This window comes from Mustela nivalis (genome assembly GCF_964662115.1).
Source record: "Mustela nivalis genome assembly, chromosome: 6".
NCBI lineage: Eukaryota > Metazoa > Chordata > Mammalia > Carnivora > Mustelidae > Mustela > Mustela nivalis.
In genome coordinates this window covers 116601279-116621817 of record NC_139025.1, presented here as the reverse complement: position 1 = coordinate 116621817, position 20539 = coordinate 116601279, and the positions used below count along the sequence as shown (strand labels likewise).

The following is a 20539-nucleotide window of genomic DNA, read 5'->3' as shown; positions in this document are numbered from 1 at the left end:
GAACTGGGATCAATCCTGTCTCAGGCTCCCTGCTCAGTGGGGAGTCTGCTTCTCCCTCTCCCTCTGCCCTACCCCCCAGTCATGCGTGCGTGTGCGTGCCTCCCCAAATCTTTAAAATAAATAAGAAGATTGATGTATTAGCGTGCCTGCACACAGAAAGGGGGGCCAGGCGGGGAGAGATAGAGGGGGAAGGAAAGAATCCCAAGCGGACTGAATGCAGGGTCCTATCTCATGACCCCGGGTTCTATCCCACAACCTGAGCCAAAATCAAGAGTCGGAAGCCTAATGGACTGAGCCCAGGTGCCCCCAGAATATGTAGTATTAAGGTTCAGATCCTGACATAATATTTGCTGAATTTAATGAAAGGTTTTTCTGTTTCTCAAGATTTGCATGACTCCTTCTCTCTACAGTGGTCTTACATCAGAAACATGGCTACAGATTGGCTGGGCAGTATTGTGTCCATCAACTGCGGAGATAGCTTGGGTGTCTATCAGGGAAGAGTGTCAGCCGTGGATCAGATCAGCCAGACCATTTCTCTCACCCGGCCTTTCCACAATGGAGTGAAGTGCCTCGTGCCAGAAGTCACCTTCAGGTGAGTGTCCTGACTGATTTCTTCAAATCTAGTCTGGTGGTCTGTGGAGCTTGAATCTAGGTCTAGTTGCCAACATTCTCTTGGATAGGGCTGCTTTTGAGTAGTGTCTTGTCAGGGGTGAGATTTTGCAGTCTTAACCTTCATAGTCTAGCTGTTGTTTTAGTATAGACTTTGTGTGGTAATTAGCTTTCAGCCAGGAATCAGGGTTTGTGAAACCTTTTTCTTAGCTCTGGCAAGCCCTTAATATTCTTATTTAAATGGGTCAAATTTGGAATAAGCTTTCTGTTTTCTTTGGCTTTTGTTATTTGTGTTTTCTTATATCTAAGGCCTTTACTGATCTCCCCACCCCCCACATTAATGTATCTTTCTTTGTAGATTTGTGTCTTAATTTATCTCTAGAAGCACACTGTCACCAATAGCTGATGTCCTTAATTACAGGAACATGTGTTTTTTAGTGTTTGTCTGCAGATTTCAAGTTCACTTGTCTTCACATCCCTCTTTTCACCAGTTTGTCACAAAATCTCCATTCTTAGGTTAAAATGGCAACAAAAACAACAACAAAATAGTCAGGCAAGAACTTCCTTGACTTTCTGAACAATACCTTCACTTAATCTTTTCTCTAGGAGTATCCATTCTTAATGTCTTAGCCCTTCTGAAGACTCAGTAGAAGGCATGCCCTCTGTGTTTAGGGCTACTCTTATCCCATATGCTTTATATACTGTCCTTTTCTGTCTCCTTTGACACTCTTTTGTGTCTTCATTTTCAACCTTCATACCTCATTTTCCTCTTTGCATTCTAACATTCCCAGCCTTCCCCCACAGGTCACACCCTCCTACACACCCACATCCACTTACACACACGCACACCCACACACCTGCCACATCTTGGTGTTTACCATTAGGTGTTGCCCTGTCATTTCCCTTCTCTTTATACCCACAGTTCTTTTCAGAGCAAAACAGTCTGCTTTCATTTCCTTTGTGGCCTCATTCTCTAGTCCTTCCTTAACCCCACAATTATCTTTCTTCTAACTTTATCATCTTGCTGAATGAGCTCTTGCCAAGGTTGCAAATGACCGAGTAGGCAAATTCAGTGGCAGTGTTTTAATGCTAACCTTAGTCAGATGCTCCCTAAGTGTTGAAGTGCCCTCTTTAATTTCTCTGTCACCCCTTTGGGTTTTCTTTCCATGTATTCCTCCATTCCTTTACATCCCCCAGCACCAGATTCCTTTTCTTCTCACTTTTTAAGATTGGTTTATTTAGGTTTTATTTTTTATTCTTTTCTCAGTCTGTAATCTCCCTAGACCATTTCATGTGTACTTCTTACACATTAATGAGACTCCAGATCTTTTTTTTTTTTTTTCTTTTTTTGAGAGAGAGAGAGAGAGAGATCACAAGTAGGCAGAGAGGGGGAAGCAGGCTCCCTGCTGGGCAGAGAGCCTGACTCAGGACTCAATCCCAGGACCCTGAAATCATGACCTGAGCCAAAGGCGGAGGCTTAACCCACTGAGCCACCCAGGCACCTGGCAGAGACTCCAGATCTTTAATTAAGACCCATTATCTGGGGACGCCTGGGTGGCTCAGTTGGTTAAGCAGCTGCCTTCGGCTCAGGTCATGATCTCAGCGTCCTGGGATCGAGTCCCACATCGGGCTCCTTGCTCAGCAGGGAGCCTGCTTCTCCCTCTGCCTGCCATTCTTTCTGCCTGTGCTCACTCTCTCCCCCTCTCTCTCTCTGATAAATAAATAAAAATCTTTAAAAAAAAAAAAAAAAAAAAAAGACCCATTATCTGAACTCCAGACACTTACTTTGTCTATTGGCCATTTCCAGGTGGATATCCCAGAAAATATCTTAGATTTAAGAATTTCAAAGCTTTGGGGCGCCTGGGTGGCTCAGTGGGTTGAGCCTCTGCCTTTGGCTTGGGTCATGATCTCAGGGTCCTGGGATCGAGCCCCACATCAGGCTCTCTGCTCAGCAGGGAGCCTGCTTCCTCCCCCTCTCTCTGCCTGCCTCTCTGCCTACTTCTCTGTCAAATAAATAAAAACCTTTAAAAAAAAAATTTCAAAGCTGAGCTCATTATATCACCTGCAGGTTTCTTCTTCCAAAGGTCTGCCCTTAATTGGTGGCTAATGACAGCTTTCCAAATTAGAAGCTTAGAATCATTGTAAATCCTTCTTTCTCTTTGTTCATCATAATCATTTAGTCACCAAACCCTATGGATTCCAAATTTCTCTTGGGTTCATCCTCTCTCCCTTTGCACTGTCACTTGTCCTGTTCATCCTCTCTTATTTCTCGCCTGGTCTCCTATTGGGTGCTTTTCCTTCTAGTTTTCCACCTTTTCTATAGTCACCAGAAAAATTCAATGTGATTATGATCTAGTCCCTGATTACCTCCACAGCCTTACCTCTTGGTGGCTTTCCACAAGCATCTTTCCCGTTAGTAACAACATGATGTTGGCACTTTCTCAGGTGTGCCGCATTTTCTCAGTCTCTGAGTCTTGGTCTGTGATAGTACTCCCCGCCCCCATACTGCTGGGCCAGCTCTTATTTTCCCTCCCTGCTCAGGCTTTGTTTAAATGTCTCATCGATTTCTGCCAGAGTAGCTTACATATTTTGCTTTTGGGCTCTTTGGCCCCCTATACACACCTCTGTCACAGTATTTAACACTTTTGATTGTCTGCTTGTTTTTTCCACTGACCAGACTGTTCGTTTTGGGCATGTGTTGGTTTTTGTCTCTGTCTAGTCCATTCTTAGCACAGGGCAGACCATATGGTAAGTGCTGTATATACACTTATGGAATGACAAAGTGAGTGAATGAATGAAAAAAATCTATTAGGCATTCTGAAAATCTAAGATGCTGGTGATAGTTCTGTGATTAATAATAGGTCTCTTTAAAGGCCAGTGCTGTCACTTGACTGTTGTTGCTGAGCCTTGTCTTTAAGTAGTCTACTACTTTTCCGCACTTTTGCCTGATACTTCACTGGAATGGAGCCCTGGATTAAGAGGTACAAATTTCCAGTTATAAGTAAGTCATAGGAATGTAAAGCATAGCATATAAAATAACTTCATTTGGTGACAGATGGTCACTAGACTTACTGTGGTGATTATTTCATGGTATATGTAAATATCAGATCATTATGTTGTACACCTGGAACTAATGCAATATTGTACATCACTATACTTCAGTTAGGAAAAAAACAAAAAACCACAGGTCTGCAAAAGTGTAGCTGGTTGCTATTGATCCCAGTTTCATAATTTTTATTACTGTTAGACTTTGTGTGTGTGTGTGTGTGTGTGTTTTACATTGCCTGTATTATTTTTTAACGTGGTAAGGTGGCCACAACATAAAATGTACCATTTTAACCACTTTTCAGTGTATAATTCAGTGGCATTAAGTACATTGACATAATGGGCAACCATTACCACTCTCCATCTCAAGAACTTTTCCATCCTCCCACACTGAAACTTGATACCCTATAAACTAACTACAGTCCCCCTTCCTCTGGCCCTAATAACCACCTTTTTACTTTCTTTCACTATGAATTTGATGGTTCTAGATATCTCATATAATTGGGATCATTTAATCACTGTCCTTTTGTGATGGCTTATTTTACTTAGAAATAGTGTCTTCAATATTGTAGCATGTGTCAAAATTTCCCTCCTTTTTAAGGTTGAGTAAATATTTTACTGTGTGTTTGTACCGTATTTTGTTTAGCCATTCATCTTACGGGGGGACTTGGGTTTGTTGGTTATTACAACTTTTTGGTTATTGTGAAGTATGTTATTATGAACATTGGTTGTGACACCATTACAGTTTTGAGACTTGGATTCTTTTGTGTATTTCAGGGCAGGTGACATTACGGAATTAAAAATTTTGGAGATACCAGGTCCTGGAGAAAACCAACATTTTGGAGACCTTCATCAGACAGAATTAGGCCATTCTGGTGTTGGGTACCAAGTGGGTATCAATCAGAATGGCACGGGCAAGCTGGTGAAGAAGCCAACCTCTTCCAGCAGTGCCCCTCAGAATATCCCTAAGAGGACAGACATGAAGAGTCAGGATGTTGCCATTTCCCCACAGCAGCAACAGTGCTCAAAGAGCTATGTGGACAGGCACACGGAGTCCCTGAGTCAGTCCAAAAGTTTCCGCCGTCGGCACAACTCTTGTAAGTTGAATCAAGTTGATGTATCTTCTTAACCTTGTGTTTCAGGCCTATAAGCTCTTACCCACTGCTGTTCTTTAAAGAAATTCTTTATTGGGCGCCTGGGTGGCTCAGTGGGTTAAAGCCGCTGCCTTCGGCTCAGGTCATGGTCTCGGGGTCCTGGGATTGAGTCCCGCATCGGGCTCTCTGCTCAGCAGGGAGCCTGCGTCTCTCTCTCTCTCTCTCTCTCTCTGCTTCTCCATTTGCTTGTGACCTCTCTTTGTCAAATAAATAAATAAAATAAAAAAAAAAAAAAAGAAATTCTTTATTACCCTCATAAAAAAGGATGCTGGCAGAGCATGATCGACTTCATGCAGGGCTAGTCCCTCAGGATATTAAGGGAAAGAAAATAAGCTATTAGCGGCTCACATCAGCTCCTTACTCTCTCCCTCCACTTAACTTCCTTCAAGAAAAGCCAGTGACCTGCCTGGAGTTCACATAGACAGAAGTCATTATTAACTTCAATCTGGTAACTGATGGAAGTAGTGATGTTTGAGTTGAGCACGTGGCTGTTCCAGGGCATTTTTGAGTAACTTGTGATTTGGTTTCCATCCTCAAGAAGACAGGAAGCGGGGTGCCTGAGTGGCTCAGTGGGTTGAGCCTCTACCTTTGGCTTGGGTCATGGTCTCAGGGTCCTGGGATCGAGCCCCACATTGGGCTCTCTGCTCAGCAGGGAGCCTGCTTCCCCCCTCTCTCTGCCTGCCTCTCTGCCTACTTGTGATTCCTCTCTCTCTCTGTCAAATAAATAAATAATCCTTAAAAAAAAGGAAGGGATTGGCCTATGCCTCTCTGTGATCAGACAGTTTCTAACAGACTACAGTTTTTTGAATTTGCTGTATTCCCTGTCCTTACTGACACATCAAGGAGGAAATGCACAGGTGTATTCATGGCCCAGTTTTGTTTGGCACTAACAAATTGTTGAATGCCATTCAATCACCATGGAACCATAGGTAATTCACTAGAATGTGGTTTGCTCTTTAGCATATTCAGTTATGTTATATGTAATGTTATAAAAAGTGAAGTATAGGGGGACCTGGGTGGCTCAGTCCTTAAGTGTCTGCCTTTGGCTCGGGTCATGATCCCGGGGTCCTGGGATCAAGTCCTGCATCAGGCTCTCTGCTTGGCGAGAAGCCTACTTCTCCCCCTCCCACTGCCCCTGCTTGTGTTCCCTTTTTTACTATGTCTCTCTCTGTCAAATAAATAAATAAAATCTTAAAAAAAAAAAAAAAAAGTGAAGTTTAACATTCACCAAAATCTGTATGGTGTCTGTCTTAGGGGCCAACAGTTTCAAGTTTTGAAGATGCCTTGATTTTGTGAACAAGCTATTGAAATTTTGGAAATTAAGGGGCGCCTGGGTGGCTCAGTGGGTTAAAGCCTCTGCCTTCGGTTCAGGTCATGATCCCAGGGTACTGGGGATTGAGCCCCATGTCAGGCTCTTTGCTCAGCGGGGAGCTTGCTTTCCTTCCTCTTTCTCTGCCTGCCTCTCTGCCTACTTGTGATCTTTGTGTCAAATAAATAAAAATCTTAAACTTTTGGAAATTAAAAAAATTAATTCTGGACATTTTCCTTCATTGCTTAGGTAACTGTCTGAATCGGGGCACCTAGGTGGCTCATCGGTTACGGGTCTGCAGTTGACCCAGGTCATGATACTGGGGTCCTAGGATCAAGGTCCACATTGGGCTCCCCACCCAGTGGGGAATCTGCCTCCCCCTTTCCCCCTCCCTGCTGCTTTTTCATGTGCCCTCTCGCTCTCTCAAATGACTATAATCTTAAAAAAAAAAAAAAAAAAAAACTGTCTAAATTGACAATAATTGAAAACCTGAGAGTGAAATTGAATTGTTACTTTCGTATCCTTGGAAAAAACCGTAGAATGCTTGGGTAGAAAATTTGTTCTTTCCATTTCAACTTTAAACCTCACTACTTTGCTTTATTTTCCCTTTCTAATTTTTAAAGAATGTTTATTTATTTATTTTAGAGAGTGAGCTTGCCGGTGCCTGTGTGTGCAGGATGAGAGGAAGGAGGAGCCAGAGGGAGAGGGAGAGAATCTTTTTTTTTTTTTTTTTGGTAATTTTATTTTTTTCAGTGTTCTAATATTCATTGTTTATGTACCACACCCAGTGCTCCATGCAACACTTGCACTCCATAATACCCACCACCAGGCTCACCCAACCTCCCACCCCCTCCCCTACAAAACCCTCAGTTTGTTTCTCAGAGTCCACAGTCACTTATGGTTCGTCAGAGAGGGAGAGAATCTTAAGCAGGCTTCATGCCCAGAATTTGGACTCTGAGATCATGACCTGACCTGAATAGAAACCAAGAGGCGGGTGCTCAACTGACTGAGCCACGTAGGTGCCCGTTTTAAAAAGCTCTTTTTCTTAGGGCGCCTGAGTGCCTCAGTGAGTTAAAGCCTCTGCCTTTGGCTCAGGTCATGATCTCAAGATCCTGGGATTGAGCCCCACATCGGGCTCTCTGCTCAGCGGCTCGGCCTGCCTCTCTGCCTATTGTGATCTCTATCTGATAAATAAATAAAATCTTTCTAAAAAAAAAAAAAACCAACTCTTTCTTTACCAAAAACATGGACTTGTTTGTTTAAAGTTCAAATATTCAAGCAGTTTATATTCTCATGTGCTTGGAGACAACCTTCATTAGCAGTTTTTTCCTAAATATTTTTTCCGCCTGTTATTAACATCTTACTAAGGTAGATTTGTTATACTTTTTTTTTTTTTTTTTAAAGATTTTATTTATTTATTTGAGAGAGAGTGAGAAAGAGCATGAGCGAGGAGAAGGTCAGAGGGAGAAGCAGACTCCCCATGGAGCTGGGAGCCTGATGCAGGACTCGATCCCAGGACTCCAGGATCATGACCTGAGCTAAAGGCAGTCGTCCAACCAACTGAGCCACCCAGGCGTCCCTAGATTTGTTATAATTAATGAACCAATGTTGATATATTATTATTAATTAAAATCAGTATTTCATTCTCATTACCTGTTCTTGTCATAGACTTCTGTCCCGCACACCACCTTACATTTAGTAGTCAATCTCCTCTTGCTTCTGACGGTTCTCAGACTCTGATTAGTTTTGGTGACTTAGACTATTTTGATGAGTACTGGTCAGGTATTTTGTAGAGTATTGTAGAGTATCCTTCCATTGGTATTTGATGTTTTTCTCATGATTAGATTGGGTTATGTGTTTGGGGGAGGAAGACCAAGGTGATAAGTTATTTTCATCACATTGTATTAAGGGCATGTGATATCAGTATGGTTTATGACTTGATGTTGACCTTGATATCTGGGCTGAGGGAATGTGTGTGTCAAATTTCTACTCTAGAGGTTTTCCCACCCCCTTCCATATTGAAAGGACATCTGTGTCCATACCTAAAGGAGTAGAAAGATATGCAGTGTATCTGCATAAATTATTCGGAATTCTTCTACGTCAGAGATTTGTCTCTTCTCCCCTGTTGACTCAGTTAAGTATTTTTTATCATTGAGGACTCATAGTTATCTTCTACCTTGGGTTATAATTCATCACTGCTTTATTTTAGTGCTGAAATTGTTTGTTTTCACAACTGGTAGCTGTTTTAGTTAGCTCCTGTGTTCCTTTGACATTCCCCCATTCTTGTGTGTGGGGGGGTCCCTACTACTCTACTTTCTGGCAGTACAAGATGCTCCAGGTTTATCTTGTTTATTTCCTACCCTACCCTAGAATCAACAATGTCTTTAGGGAGCCCTGTTTCTTTTATTGGAGAATGGTATTACAAGCCACTGTCTGGGTGCTAGATGTGCTCATTGCTACTGGGTGTTGCCTTTTGGCTGACAGAGCAAGGAAATGGGTATCTGTATACATGTATAGATGTGTATCTATTATTTTCTATATGACTTTCTGTACTATATTAAGTTAATGTGAGTTCATACGGTTGTGTCCAACTCTAACCCATTACCATGTCGCCTCATTCTAGCTGCTTCCTTTTTTTATGTGTAACTTCTCACTCTAACAATGAGAGACCTGTCTCCTACTATCTGCCATCCATTAGCTTAAATGATTCCATTCTGCATGGTTATAGCACTATCAGAGTTAACAACCTGCACCCACACTCCCTTCATTGACTTTTTTGCACGTTTGTAGCAGATTGTTTTGTCCCCTTCTGCCGTCTGTCTTGGGATCCTCCCACCTCCTCAATGGTATTTTAAAAATTTGCATACACTAAGGCTAATTCTTTTTTAAAGATTTTATTTATTTGAGAGAGAAAGAGAGCATCTGCTGGGGGAGGAGGAGAGGGAGAAGCAGACTCTGCACTGAGTAGGGAGCCTGAGGCAGGGATTTCGCTTAACCAGCTGAGCCACCCAGGTGTCCCATGGGCTTATTCTTTGTGCTCTTAAGTTCTTTGGGTTTTAACAAATACAGTGCCTTGTATCCATCATTACAATATTATACAGGATGCCTTTTTCACCATTTCAGTCCTTCCCCTTTATCCTCCACGACCTTTCCCCCACCTCAGCAACTGCTGATCCTTTCACCATTTCTCCAGTTTTGCCTTTTCCAGAATATCACATAATTAAAATCATGCAGTATGTAGCTTTTTGAGATAGGCTTCTTTCACTTAATGTGTGTTTAAGATTCATTCATGTTTTTTTGTGGCTGGATAGCTCATTTCCTTTTAGTGCTGAACAATATTCCACTGTATGGATGTGTCAGAGTTTGCCTATCCGTTTATCTATCAAAGGGCATCTTAGTTGCTTCTAGCTTTTGGTGATTATGAATAAAACTGATATAAACATTTGTGTGTGGGTTTTGTGTGGACTTGTTTTCAGATCAGTTGGGTAAATACCTAGGAGTATGATTGCTGGATGTTATAGTAAGAGTATCTTTCTAATTTTTCCCCCCTTACCAACAATTACACCAACTCTCTTGAAAGAGTGCAGTTAAGTTCAAAACAGATAATTTATTTGATCTTTACTAAGTCACAAAAAGTGGGATCACTCTCAAAAGCATTCCCTGGTAGATGTTTCTTCTGCTTTTGCTGGTTGGTGTTCAAGTGCACATAAATAAGGTAAAGAGGTCATGGCGCTAAAATGTTATTCTAATTCAGAGAACTTCTTTTGAATCCAGGTTAGTGTGGAAAATGTCTGTGGCCTGGGAATCTGATGATGAGATGTGGCTCAGAATTGGTTTATGTTGGAAGGTAGAGTTGCCTTTATTTGTTCAGTGAACCCTGAGTTCACTTAGTAGACTGGTCTGCCAGAGACTTTGCATTTTATGTGGCATTTTAAGGATTCCAAGAAAATAGAGTGGTTTCTTCCCACCGTAGTTGTAATGTAGATTATCAGTGTTTTTCTCATCAATGAATGAAGAAATAGAGGTTAAATATTTTTCTCATTAGAGATATGTAAGTAGAATTTTCTCTGGTCTATATGCACTGATACTGAGACTAGTAGATTGATAAAGTATAGGAAAATAATAATCTCTCTGGTTTTTAGTGTTCTTTCAAGGTTAATGATGAGTTGTAGAGGATTTGTTGGTTCTGGTTACCTAATCCAACATTGATGAGAGATTTAGCACAAGCAGATTTTAATCTCTTCTTTAGGTTGTGTGTATATGTGGGGTGGTTATGGAGGATAGTTCCTGTGACCTTGGCCATTGAACTGACCACTGAGAGTATTTGTCATGTAGCTGAATGGAACATGAGTGCTGTGGAGTAGAGGGAAAACCATTTGAGACCAGCTAAGGATACAGGTCTGTGTATAGTGTGTTCAGTGTAACAGGGACCGCACCATCTGAGGTTAGAAAGTTTTTATGGTCCTACTGAGGTCCTACTGTGACTTAACCTCCTTGGGTGTGCTTCATCCAACAGGCTTGAAAACCCTGGTGCTGCTGCTGGAGCCCAAGAAGTTGACTGATTACTAAGGCCTGGAATTTGGGGAGTTGAAAAGAAGGTCCCAGATGCTCTCAGTCACTTCCTCGTGAAGCCTGTTGAGTCTGACATTAAAAGATTTGCAGTTTGACCTTCAGGTGCCCTTTAGCGTGCTAACTGCAGGACAAAGTTCCCCTTCACAATATGTGTGTGACAAAAACCAATAAATAAGTGGCAGTGAGGGTTACACAACAATGGGTTTGTTGTTAAGTTATCCTGGCCAAAGGGCTTTTGTGCCAGAGGCTGGCAGCAAAATGGCACAGGAAGGCGGCCAGCCTCTAGTCTTAACACATATTTGGCCCTTGCAATTGAAAGGTAAAGAAATCTGCAAAGCACTGTTTATCTTTTCTAAGGGAAGTGCTTTTCTCTCTTAGTAGCCAGAGGCCATTTTAAATACAGAGCCAAGACCTTTGGGCTGAGTAACCCAAGTATCGAGACCACTTATTCACCCAGGACTACGTAATATTTGTATTCACTGTGAGCAAGAGGAAGAATAGGAAGACAACTAAGCATATTGGCCTGCCTTTCGTTTACTTTATTTTGTCTTCTCTTTTTCTTGCTGACCTACAATGTCAGTATTTCCTCTTGGAGGTTTTTTTCCACTGTCTGCTTTCCGGACAGTATTTGGAACATGGCTGGTCCTTAGTGTATATTTGTCAAACGAGTGAATGTAAGGTCTGTCTTGAGACAGCATGAGGAAAAACACCTGTTACTTTCTAAAGGCACAACTCTGGTTTGGTTGGAAGTGGTGTTTGTAGAGCCTTTAGGCTGAGCCAAAAATGGCTTCCCGTTTTGCTGCTTTTACCCTGCCTTCTCTTAAATTGATTAATTGCTTATTTTCATCTGTTGTTGTGATAGATCCAGGATAGTTCATTGTCACTTCCTAGTGGGCACAGCTGAACTCCTTTCCTCTGAAGCCCCTGCCTTATGCTCCCTCTTGTACTACTGTTGACAACTTCGTCTTCCTAACCTTTTCAGTTGCGCACAGTTTTGATAGATCCCTTTCTTTCCCATAGTTAATCTCAAGATGGCTTTTCTTTTGTGACCTCTTCAGACTCCTAACTTTTGTTGGTTTTGGGGGGTGTTTTTTGGTTTGTTTGTGTGTGTGTGTGTTGATATAGCTGTTTCTATTCAGAGATTTGTGTATGTATGGTGGGCTAGGCATAGAATTGGGTGACAGTCTGAATGACACGGTTCTGCCCTCTGCTGGCTTATGGTGTCCTTGGGGAGTTAGAGTAAGAACACAGATAACTGTAGAACAGAGTGGGTGGTATAAGTCAAGTGCCAACTGAAAGGTACCTGCACCGCTGCAGGCAGTCCAGTGGGGATGATCTTTCAGCTGCAGTGGTCAGCGTGGTGTGTTTGGGCTGAGTCTGTAACAATAGGAGTGAGAAATAGCTTAAAAACTCAGCAGTAGGGGCACCTGGGTGGCTCAGTGGGTTAAGCCTCTGTCTTCAGCTCAGGTCATGATCCCAGAGTCCTGGGATCGAGCCCCACATCGGGCTCTCTATTCAGCAGGGAGCCTGCTTCATCCTCTCTCTTCTGCCTGCCTCTGTCTGCTTGTGATTTCTGTCTGTCAAATAAATAAATAAAATCTTTAAAACAAAAAAAAACTCAGCAGTAGCGGGGCGCCTGGGTGGCTCAGTGGTTTAAGCCTCTGCCTTTGGCTCAGGTCATGGTCTCAGGGTCCTAGGATCGAGCTCCGCGTCGGGCTCTCTGCTCAGCGGGGAGCTTGCTTCCCTGTCTCTCTGCCTGCTTCTCTGCCTACTTGTGATTTCTCTATCAAATAAATAAAAAGGAAAAAAAAATTAAAAAATAAAAAAAAACCTCAGCAGTAGGGATGGTGTAGATCAATATGGTATAACCTATAAAAATCATATAAAAAGATATTTGGAGAAATCTTTCATGAAACAGAACTAAGCTCTTTTTTTTTTTTTTTTAAAGATTTTATTTATCAGAGGTGGGGGGAGCGAGCACAGGCAGACAGAATGGCAGGCAGAGGCAGAGGAAGAAGCAGGCTCCCTGCTGAGCAAGGAGCTCGATGTGGGACTTGATCCCAGGACGCTGGGATCATGACCTGAGCCAAAGGCAGCTGCTTAACCAACTGAGCCACCCAGGCGTTCCCCAGAACTAAGCTCTTACGCAAGAAAGCAAGGTATAAAGTTTTGTAAGATGGATGCATATTGGATGCATATCGAGCCCTGAGTCGGGCTTTCTGCTCAGCAGGGAGCCTGCTTCCCTCTCTCTGCCTGCCTCTCTGTCTACTTGTGATCTCTCTCTCTGCCAAATAAATAAATAAAATCTTTAAAAAAAAAAAAAAAGATGGATGCATATTTTTGACTAAAAGGAAACATGTCAAAATGTTAAGTAAGTATCTGGAATTTTCTATATATTTTATGCATTACTATGAACATTTGTTAACAAAAAGTTATTTAAAAAAAATTTTTTTTAAAGGATTTTATTTCATTATTTGACAGATCACAAGTAGGCAGAGAGGCAGGCAGAGAGAGAGGGGGAAGCAGGCTTCCCTCTGAGCAGAGAGTCTGACGTGACGTGGGTCTCGTCTCGATCCTGGGACCCTGAGACCATGACCTGAGCCGAAGGCAGAGGCTTAACCCATTGAGCCACCCGGGCGCCCCCGAAAAGTTATTTTTAAAAAAGGAATGCTTGTTTCCTGTTCCTTTTGAATTCCTTTTTAGCCTTGTGCTATACTGGAGAAGTTTTTTGCCTTTACCTTATGTGCTCATTTTCTAGACGTGATCGTCTGTTCGTTCTTTTAACTTTGCCTGGGTCTATCAGAGTTTTGTGGTTTCCCTACTTGTTTCCACAATTGTGTGGAATTTGGAATCTGACAGCTCAGAGTTCAAAACCTAACTCAGAAATTATCAGTTTGGAGCATCCTTAGTTTCTTCATTTGTAGAATGCTGATTTTAATCGGGTTGTTTGGAAGACAGACTGAGAAAATGTGTCTATCAAAGCCTAAGATGGTGCCAGGTACATAGGCTCTGGAAGATGACAAGTGGAGTGAGTCCTTAGTGTCTTCCTCTGCTCTTGGCTAGTAAAGGGAGACAGTAATAATCATCCTAACTATTTTCTCGCCTTTCTAATACCTTAACGATACTTTAAAGTGTAACAATGAAGTCTTCTTTGGGAAAAAGCTCGTGGTAAATGTTCATGTACAAGTGGATTATATCAGGGTGCTCTGATTTAGTAATAGAAACCCTACTTCATGGCTCAGATAACAGAGAAATTATGTCATAGGTGAAGTCCAGAGTTGGGACATTTCCAGGGATAGTATAATCAGGCCTTCAGTCTTGTTTCTCTGAAGCTCTCCTCTGTGTGTTGGCTTTGTTCTCAGACTGAAACTAGCTGGGTCCAGCAGTTCTGTGTGCCTCATCCAGATTCTTTAGAAGGAGAGAAGACACTGTCTCTTCCAGGGTATCCTCTTTAGCAGGGCTTCTTAACCTCAGTACTCTTGGCATTTGGAGCCAGATCATTGTTGTTGTTGTGGGAGACTGTCTTATGTAGTTGTTGAATGTTTAGCAGCATCCATGGACTCTACCTTCTAGATGCCGGGAGCACTCCCCAACCACCACCAGTTGTCATAACCAAAAATGTCTCTAGACATTGTCAGATATCCCATGGGGGTAATATTGCCCCTGATCGAGAATCAGAAGTTCTTTAGGAGTGAGAAAACCTTTATCGGAAACTGCTGGGATGCCTGGGTGGCTCAGTCAGTGAAGTGTCTGCGTTAGGCTCAGGTCATGATCGCAGGGCCCTGGGACCCAGCACCCCATCGGGCTCCCTGCTCAGTGGGGATTCTGCTTCTCCCTTCCCATTGCTTGCGCGCTCGCTCTCTCTCTGACATAATAAGTAAAATCTTAAAATAAATAAATAAATAAATAAATAAATAACAACCTGCTGCAAGAGCTGCCCTATGCCCTTCCCCCAGTCCTGTCTACTTGACCAGTATTCTTCTCATGCCCATGCTTAAATCAGTTGTTGGCATGAGCACCACATGATTGATTCAGAAACTAATCCATTCCTTCACCTTAGAGGAGGGCATTGTATCTATCTGAACAAAAATGGGTTTTGTTCTGAGGGTAGAGAGGTATGGATGTTGGGTAGACAACAGCAGGGTCTGCTTACAGGGCAAAACTCTAAAATTGCTTATCTGTGGCAAGGGCCTACTGAAAGTACATGGTGGAAGATGTGAGCAGTTTGACTGTCGGGTCTGCAGAAGTGATTGGGGGTGATCGTGAGGGGGGTTGAGTGTAACAGGAGAGGACTGGGGTCACATTATATTGTTCACCATTAACTCTCTGGCACTTAGCACAGATCCTGGTGGACAGCAGATGCTTAATGAACATTTTTGAACAAATAAAGAAAAATGCTGATCAGAATTTTTTCCTGAGTGAAATTTGTGCCCCCATTAATTAATTAATTAATTAATTTGACAGACTGCGAGAGAGGGAACACAAGCAGGGGGAGTGGGAGAGGGAGAAATAGGCTTCCCGCTGAGCAGGGAGCCCAATGTGGGGCTTAGTCCTAGGACCCTAGGACTAAGGTCAGGATCGTGACCTGAGCTGAAGGCAGATACTTTGACCTAGCCACCTAGGTGCCCTGCGAAATGTGTTTTGGATTCAGTAAGCAGTGGTATGATTATAGGTGCAGTTTGCGGAAATGAAGATACTTATGGAGACCCCCCCCATTTGTGTCTTTCAGATAAACTATATTCAGCTTCAGACAAATTACGCGTTGGCCTATATAGTGCGTTAAAATAAGCATTAAGTGGGGGCATCTGGGTGGCTCAGTTGGTTAAGTAGCTGCTTTCGGCTCAGGTCACGATTCCAGGGTCCTGGGATTGAGCCCCGCATTGGGGTCCCTGCTCAGGAGAGAGCCTGCTTCTCCTCCTCCCTCTGCCTGCTGTTCTGCCTACTTGTGCTCTTTCTCTCTCTGTCAAATAAATAAAATCTTTAAAAAATATAAGCATGAAATATTTGACTCATAATATTATTTCATTAGGTTTCTTGTGCTTCCTCTTTTAAAACTAAACATTCCTGTGACATTGACAACTCTTAAGTGGCTCATCAATTTATTGTTTTCTATCATACATACATACATACATACATATTATATGTATATATCAGATACAAGACACAAAAGGACAAATTAAAAAAGACTAGATAAACACGGAGTAAACCTTTACAGTGATATTGGTTTAAATTTGGCTCAGTGGTTCAAAATGTTTTGCTTATTAATAAATTAATATTTAGTTAGAACAGTGAATAACTGTGAGTCATTGACTATTTTGGGGGTGATGGGAGGTGATGGATAGGTTTATTATTGTGGTTGTGGGCATGGTATAGCAAGTGTTTGAATATGTCCAAACTTCTAAAATTGTATACATGAAGTATGTGCAGGTTTTTGTATACTGATTATATACTTCAGTAAAGCTGTAAAAAAAATCAGTGCTGCACTTCTGAGCAGCTCAAGCCTGGCTGCATCTTTTCTTGGTTCCCAGGGATGAATCCAGAGCTGCAGTAGACTCTTTGTGTTTCTTTAGTATTTTCCCCTTTGACTAATTTTGTGTTTGTCTTCATTTTTGGATTGTTTATAGCTAAGCTGTTCCCCCTCATTGGTAGCAGTGGTGATTAGGGGTTTGCCTTTATGGTTTGATCACTTGACCTCTGTTAGGGGATTAATGTTTTCTAGATATCTACTTTGTTGAATTAGAGACTGTTAACAGAGAAGTAGGTTAGTCTTTTTTTAATCTTTTCTCTTTGTCTATTTGTCTACTTTGAGTTCCAGTCAATTAAGACTTCCATCCACACTGGGAGAAGATGGGCTCTTTAACCTCTAGACTGGTCTGTGTTTACTCTTGGCCCATGTCTGAGACTTTAGAATTGGAGCTGTAAGTGCTGTTTCTTCATGTCTGTCTGTAATTGAGAAAGTTCTTTACCTTTACAAATTAAAAAGGGTTAAATAACAATTTTTGAAGTAATATTTTATTAATGGTTCAGAACTTTTTTGCTCATTAAACATTAACATTTGGTTAGAAGAGTAATTAGTTCTGAGTCATTAATTTTTTAGATCTTGATATACCACTAAAGAAAATAGTAACCATGCTAGTTATTTCAGATGAAATTTAATAGAATTGGTTAAGTAGGTGTCAGAAGACCAAAGAAGCAAAAGGAGACATTGAGGGAGAGGAAGCCGGGAAGAGGTTCTGTTGTCAGAACGTGGACATTCAGAGAACGGGCTTCCCAGAGCCACTGGTGGTTCTTCAGGGAGTTGCAGTGAAGCTTGTTCTGTCTACACCAGCCGAAAAGAAAAACTGGAGACTGGAGCTGGCAGGGCAGTGCTGGTGCAGATAGCAAGCAAACAAGGAGGAAGTCCCTTCTCATTCCTCCTTCCTTTCTCCTTCCATTCTCTTCAGGTAACTACTGCTGGTAGTGGAAGCTAACCGACAGCCAGCTAAGGAAAGAAAATTGTAGTTTTTAGAGTTCCAGCCTGGCACTGTGAAGATTGAGTGTAGAGTTGAAAGACAGTAGTTTAGGGACACTTGGGTGGCTCAGTCGGTTAGGTTTCCAACTCTTGATTGGGGCTCAGGTCATGCTCTCAGGGTTGAGCACCCCACATTGAGCTCCCCAAGTTGGGCTCTGCATTCAGCTGAGAGTCTGATTGTCCCTCTCACTGTTCCTCCCCCAGCCTGTGCTCATGCACTGTCTCTCAAATAAAATCTTAACAAAAGACAGTAGTTTAGTGACACTATTATTATTCTTACTAATTATTATTGAAACAGAGGTTCAAAGGACTGATCCTGGGCTCAGTTAATTAAAAAATTTAAAATTTTGGTGCCTGAAGAGTCATTAGCTGAAAAAAAGAAACTTATAGTAACCAAAAAGAATACTTCTGAGAGGCATGATGGAGAGCAGGGCGAGCGAACTTCTGTAAAAGGTCAGATGTTATACACTTTAGGCTTCGCAGGTCGTAAGGTCTCTGTCTTAAGTACTTTTTGTTGCTTTTTTAGCACAGAGGAAGCCTTAGACAATACGTAAACAAATGAGTGTGGCTGTTCCAGTAAAACACTTACAGAAGCAGGCAGTGGACTGGATTTGGCAGAGTCAGAATAGTTGGTAGAGTCCTGATGTACAATATTCACTTACTGTGTGGTTGGTCAGTGATAAGGCCGTATGCATTCATGTTTGGAATAACCTTAATACTTTTTAATTTGGGAGACCATCTTCTTTAGATCTGATGATTTTTTTTTTTTTTTTTTTTTAGATCTGATGAATTTTGTAAGCACTTCATCCTAGCTAAAGAATGCCTGTAAGAGGAATAGAGGAAGTGTTAGCTGTGCCATGCGCTTGTTCAGTTGTGATTGCATTATTAGTATTATTTTAATAATACTGTTTCTTTATAGGAATCTTTCTAAGCCGCTTATTTTATTATGCTCTAGTAGCTACAAATTCATACAGTTGCACAACAGTGTGCCTGTACTTACTGCTGCTGGGCTTCTTGTTATATATATTTTACCATGATGAAAAAGAATTGATGTTACGACTACTTGCATGGACATCATTCTTTCCTCTGATACCTGGAATACTGGCAGTGATCAACTGGCATGAAACCTCATAAGGGTGCCAGTTTCTGTCCATACATTAAATTCATAAATCTTAATTTTTCTACTCTTTTTAGTTAAAAACTAAAGAGAAGTTAGTGTCTTTTCCCTGCATCCCAGTGGATCATGTTTTACACTCCTGGGTTTGCACACACTCACTGGAGAGAGACCACTGGGCTAGAGACTCTTTTTTAATAAGATGCCTTGATTTCGTATTGAGGCAAAACATTCGGCCTACGCACTGGACTTTTTTTCTGGTTGTTCCTCTCCCTGCTTATATTGCTGATGGTTTTATCCTGACCTGTGTTTTCCTGCCAATTCAGTTCTGCTTTCTCATCCACATTTCTATGATACTTGATATAAACTTACAGTATAATTCTTACCACGTTGTATTTCAGTTACTAGCTGTTATAGCTCTCCTCCTTCCTTTTGAGTAGCATGCCTTGGTTTATACAGTGTATTCCTAGCACCTAGGTGTGGCACACAGCATGCTTTCACTAAATGTTTTTGTCAGATTTTTGGAACTAGAACTTAACCCAGATTTTGACGAGCTTGTCATTGTTTCTTAATTCAGGCTATTTCTGGTGGCTCAGCTAGATTTGCCTCTACTTCATAATTTTGGCCAGCCTTAGTTTTTTTCTGAGGTCTAAATCTCATCTTCTAGCTCAGCCCTTTTCCATACCAATATTTGACATTAGGAAGACTTGGATGCGAGTTCTATTTACATGGTGTACATCTTTCTTTTTTACTTTCTTTCTTTCTTCCTTTCTTTTCTTCTTCTTCTTCTTTTTTTTAAAGATTTTATTTATTTGACAGAGCACAAGCAGCGGGAACAGCAGGCAGAGGGAGAAGCAGACTCCCCGCCTGAGCAGAGAGCCCAATGCGGGACTCGATCCCAGGACCCTGGGATCTTGACCTGAGCCAAAGGCAGATGTTTAACCAGCTAAGCCACCCAGGTGCCCAGTACACCTCTTTCAGAATAGTTATTGTAATTAATTTTGTCAATGTTGGTGAATTTGTTAAATATATATTGACTGCTCACTATGTGTTAGGAACTGTGCTGGGGATACAACAGTGAGTATTTTACATACAAGGAGATTGAAAGGTTGAATGACAGGTGTAAGATAATGTGGTAATGAGAACTGCAGCTAGATCCTAGGTCTCCTGGCTGGTCTGTAGGGCAGAAGGGAGTTGCTGTGAGAAGCTACTGTAGTGTAGTTGGAATGATATGAGTGTGGGGGTGAGGGGGTTTCCTTGTGATCATTCTAACCTCTAACCTTAATAATTGAGGAGCTCAGTCTTTCAAAAGGAAGCACATTACATTTATTTAAACCATATTGGAGGTTCCATTTGGCCTACCAATAACCTGATCTACCTTTTCAGGGTGGTCGTATTAGGTCAGAGCATAAACTCAGTTCAGGGTTCCCTGGGAATGGATGGTTTGCAGAGTTTTGTGGGGTGTTCTGTCTTGGCTGCCAGAAGACTCGTTAACTGATGTGTGGTGGCCATGTGGAGGGCAGCTGCTTTTGGTGCTGGTGTGCATCTTGGTGTGGTCATGACAGAATCAGGTCAGTGTGGTACTTGTCATATTTGATGGTTCAGAAATTGCTTACTGACAAGTGTTAAGTTCTGAGAAGAGAGATCACATGAACTAAGAGATCTAAAAACAGGTTTATAAATCAAAATACCAACTTAACAGTGATAGATGTATGCTTGGCTCAAGATCTGGAATCTCTTTAAACAGAGATTGTCTCCGGCTGGTGTCTATTAGACTGAGGTCAGATTAAAAATCAGAAGGTTGCTTGCTTGGTAAGCAGAGAATTAGGAGTCAGTTGAGTATTCTCTTCCTTTGAGCTTCAGGTTATGAGGAGTTGGCCTTATTTTACAGCGAGGGGGTGGGTATTTCTCTGTTCACTACTGCTGGACAATTAAGATCAAAACATCCAGACCTGGGGCGCCTGGGTGGCTCAGTGGGTTAAGCCGCTGCCTTTGGCTCAGGTCATGATCTCAGGGTCCTGGGATCAAGTCCCGCATGGGGCTCTCTGCTCAGCAGGGAGCCTGCTTCCCTTCCTCTCTCTCTGCCTGCCTCTCTGCTTACTTGTGATCTCTCTCTGTCAAATGAATAAATAAAATCTTTAAAAAAAAAAAAAATCCAGACCTGTGGGAAGCTGTTGTACTCTTGCCCTTCCACTTTTTTTGTTACTCAGTTGCCAAAAAAGCCT

General features: G+C 41.9%; 1 protein-coding gene across 3 annotated transcripts in view; it reads left to right on the top strand.

Annotated features, from left to right (window-relative positions):
- EDC3 (enhancer of mRNA decapping 3) overlaps positions 1-20539 on the top strand; it is a 61355-nt gene that overhangs the window by 17835 nt on the left and 22981 nt on the right. For all 3 annotated transcript variants that reach the window (XM_082735865.1, XM_082735866.1, XM_082735867.1), the window contains 2 exons: positions 411-592; positions 4432-4751. In XM_082735865.1, the coding sequence (XP_082591991.1) occupies positions 429-592; positions 4432-4751 (484 nt within the window). In that variant the 5' untranslated portion in view covers positions 411-428. The remainder of the gene's footprint in view (positions 1-410; positions 593-4431; positions 4752-20539) is intronic.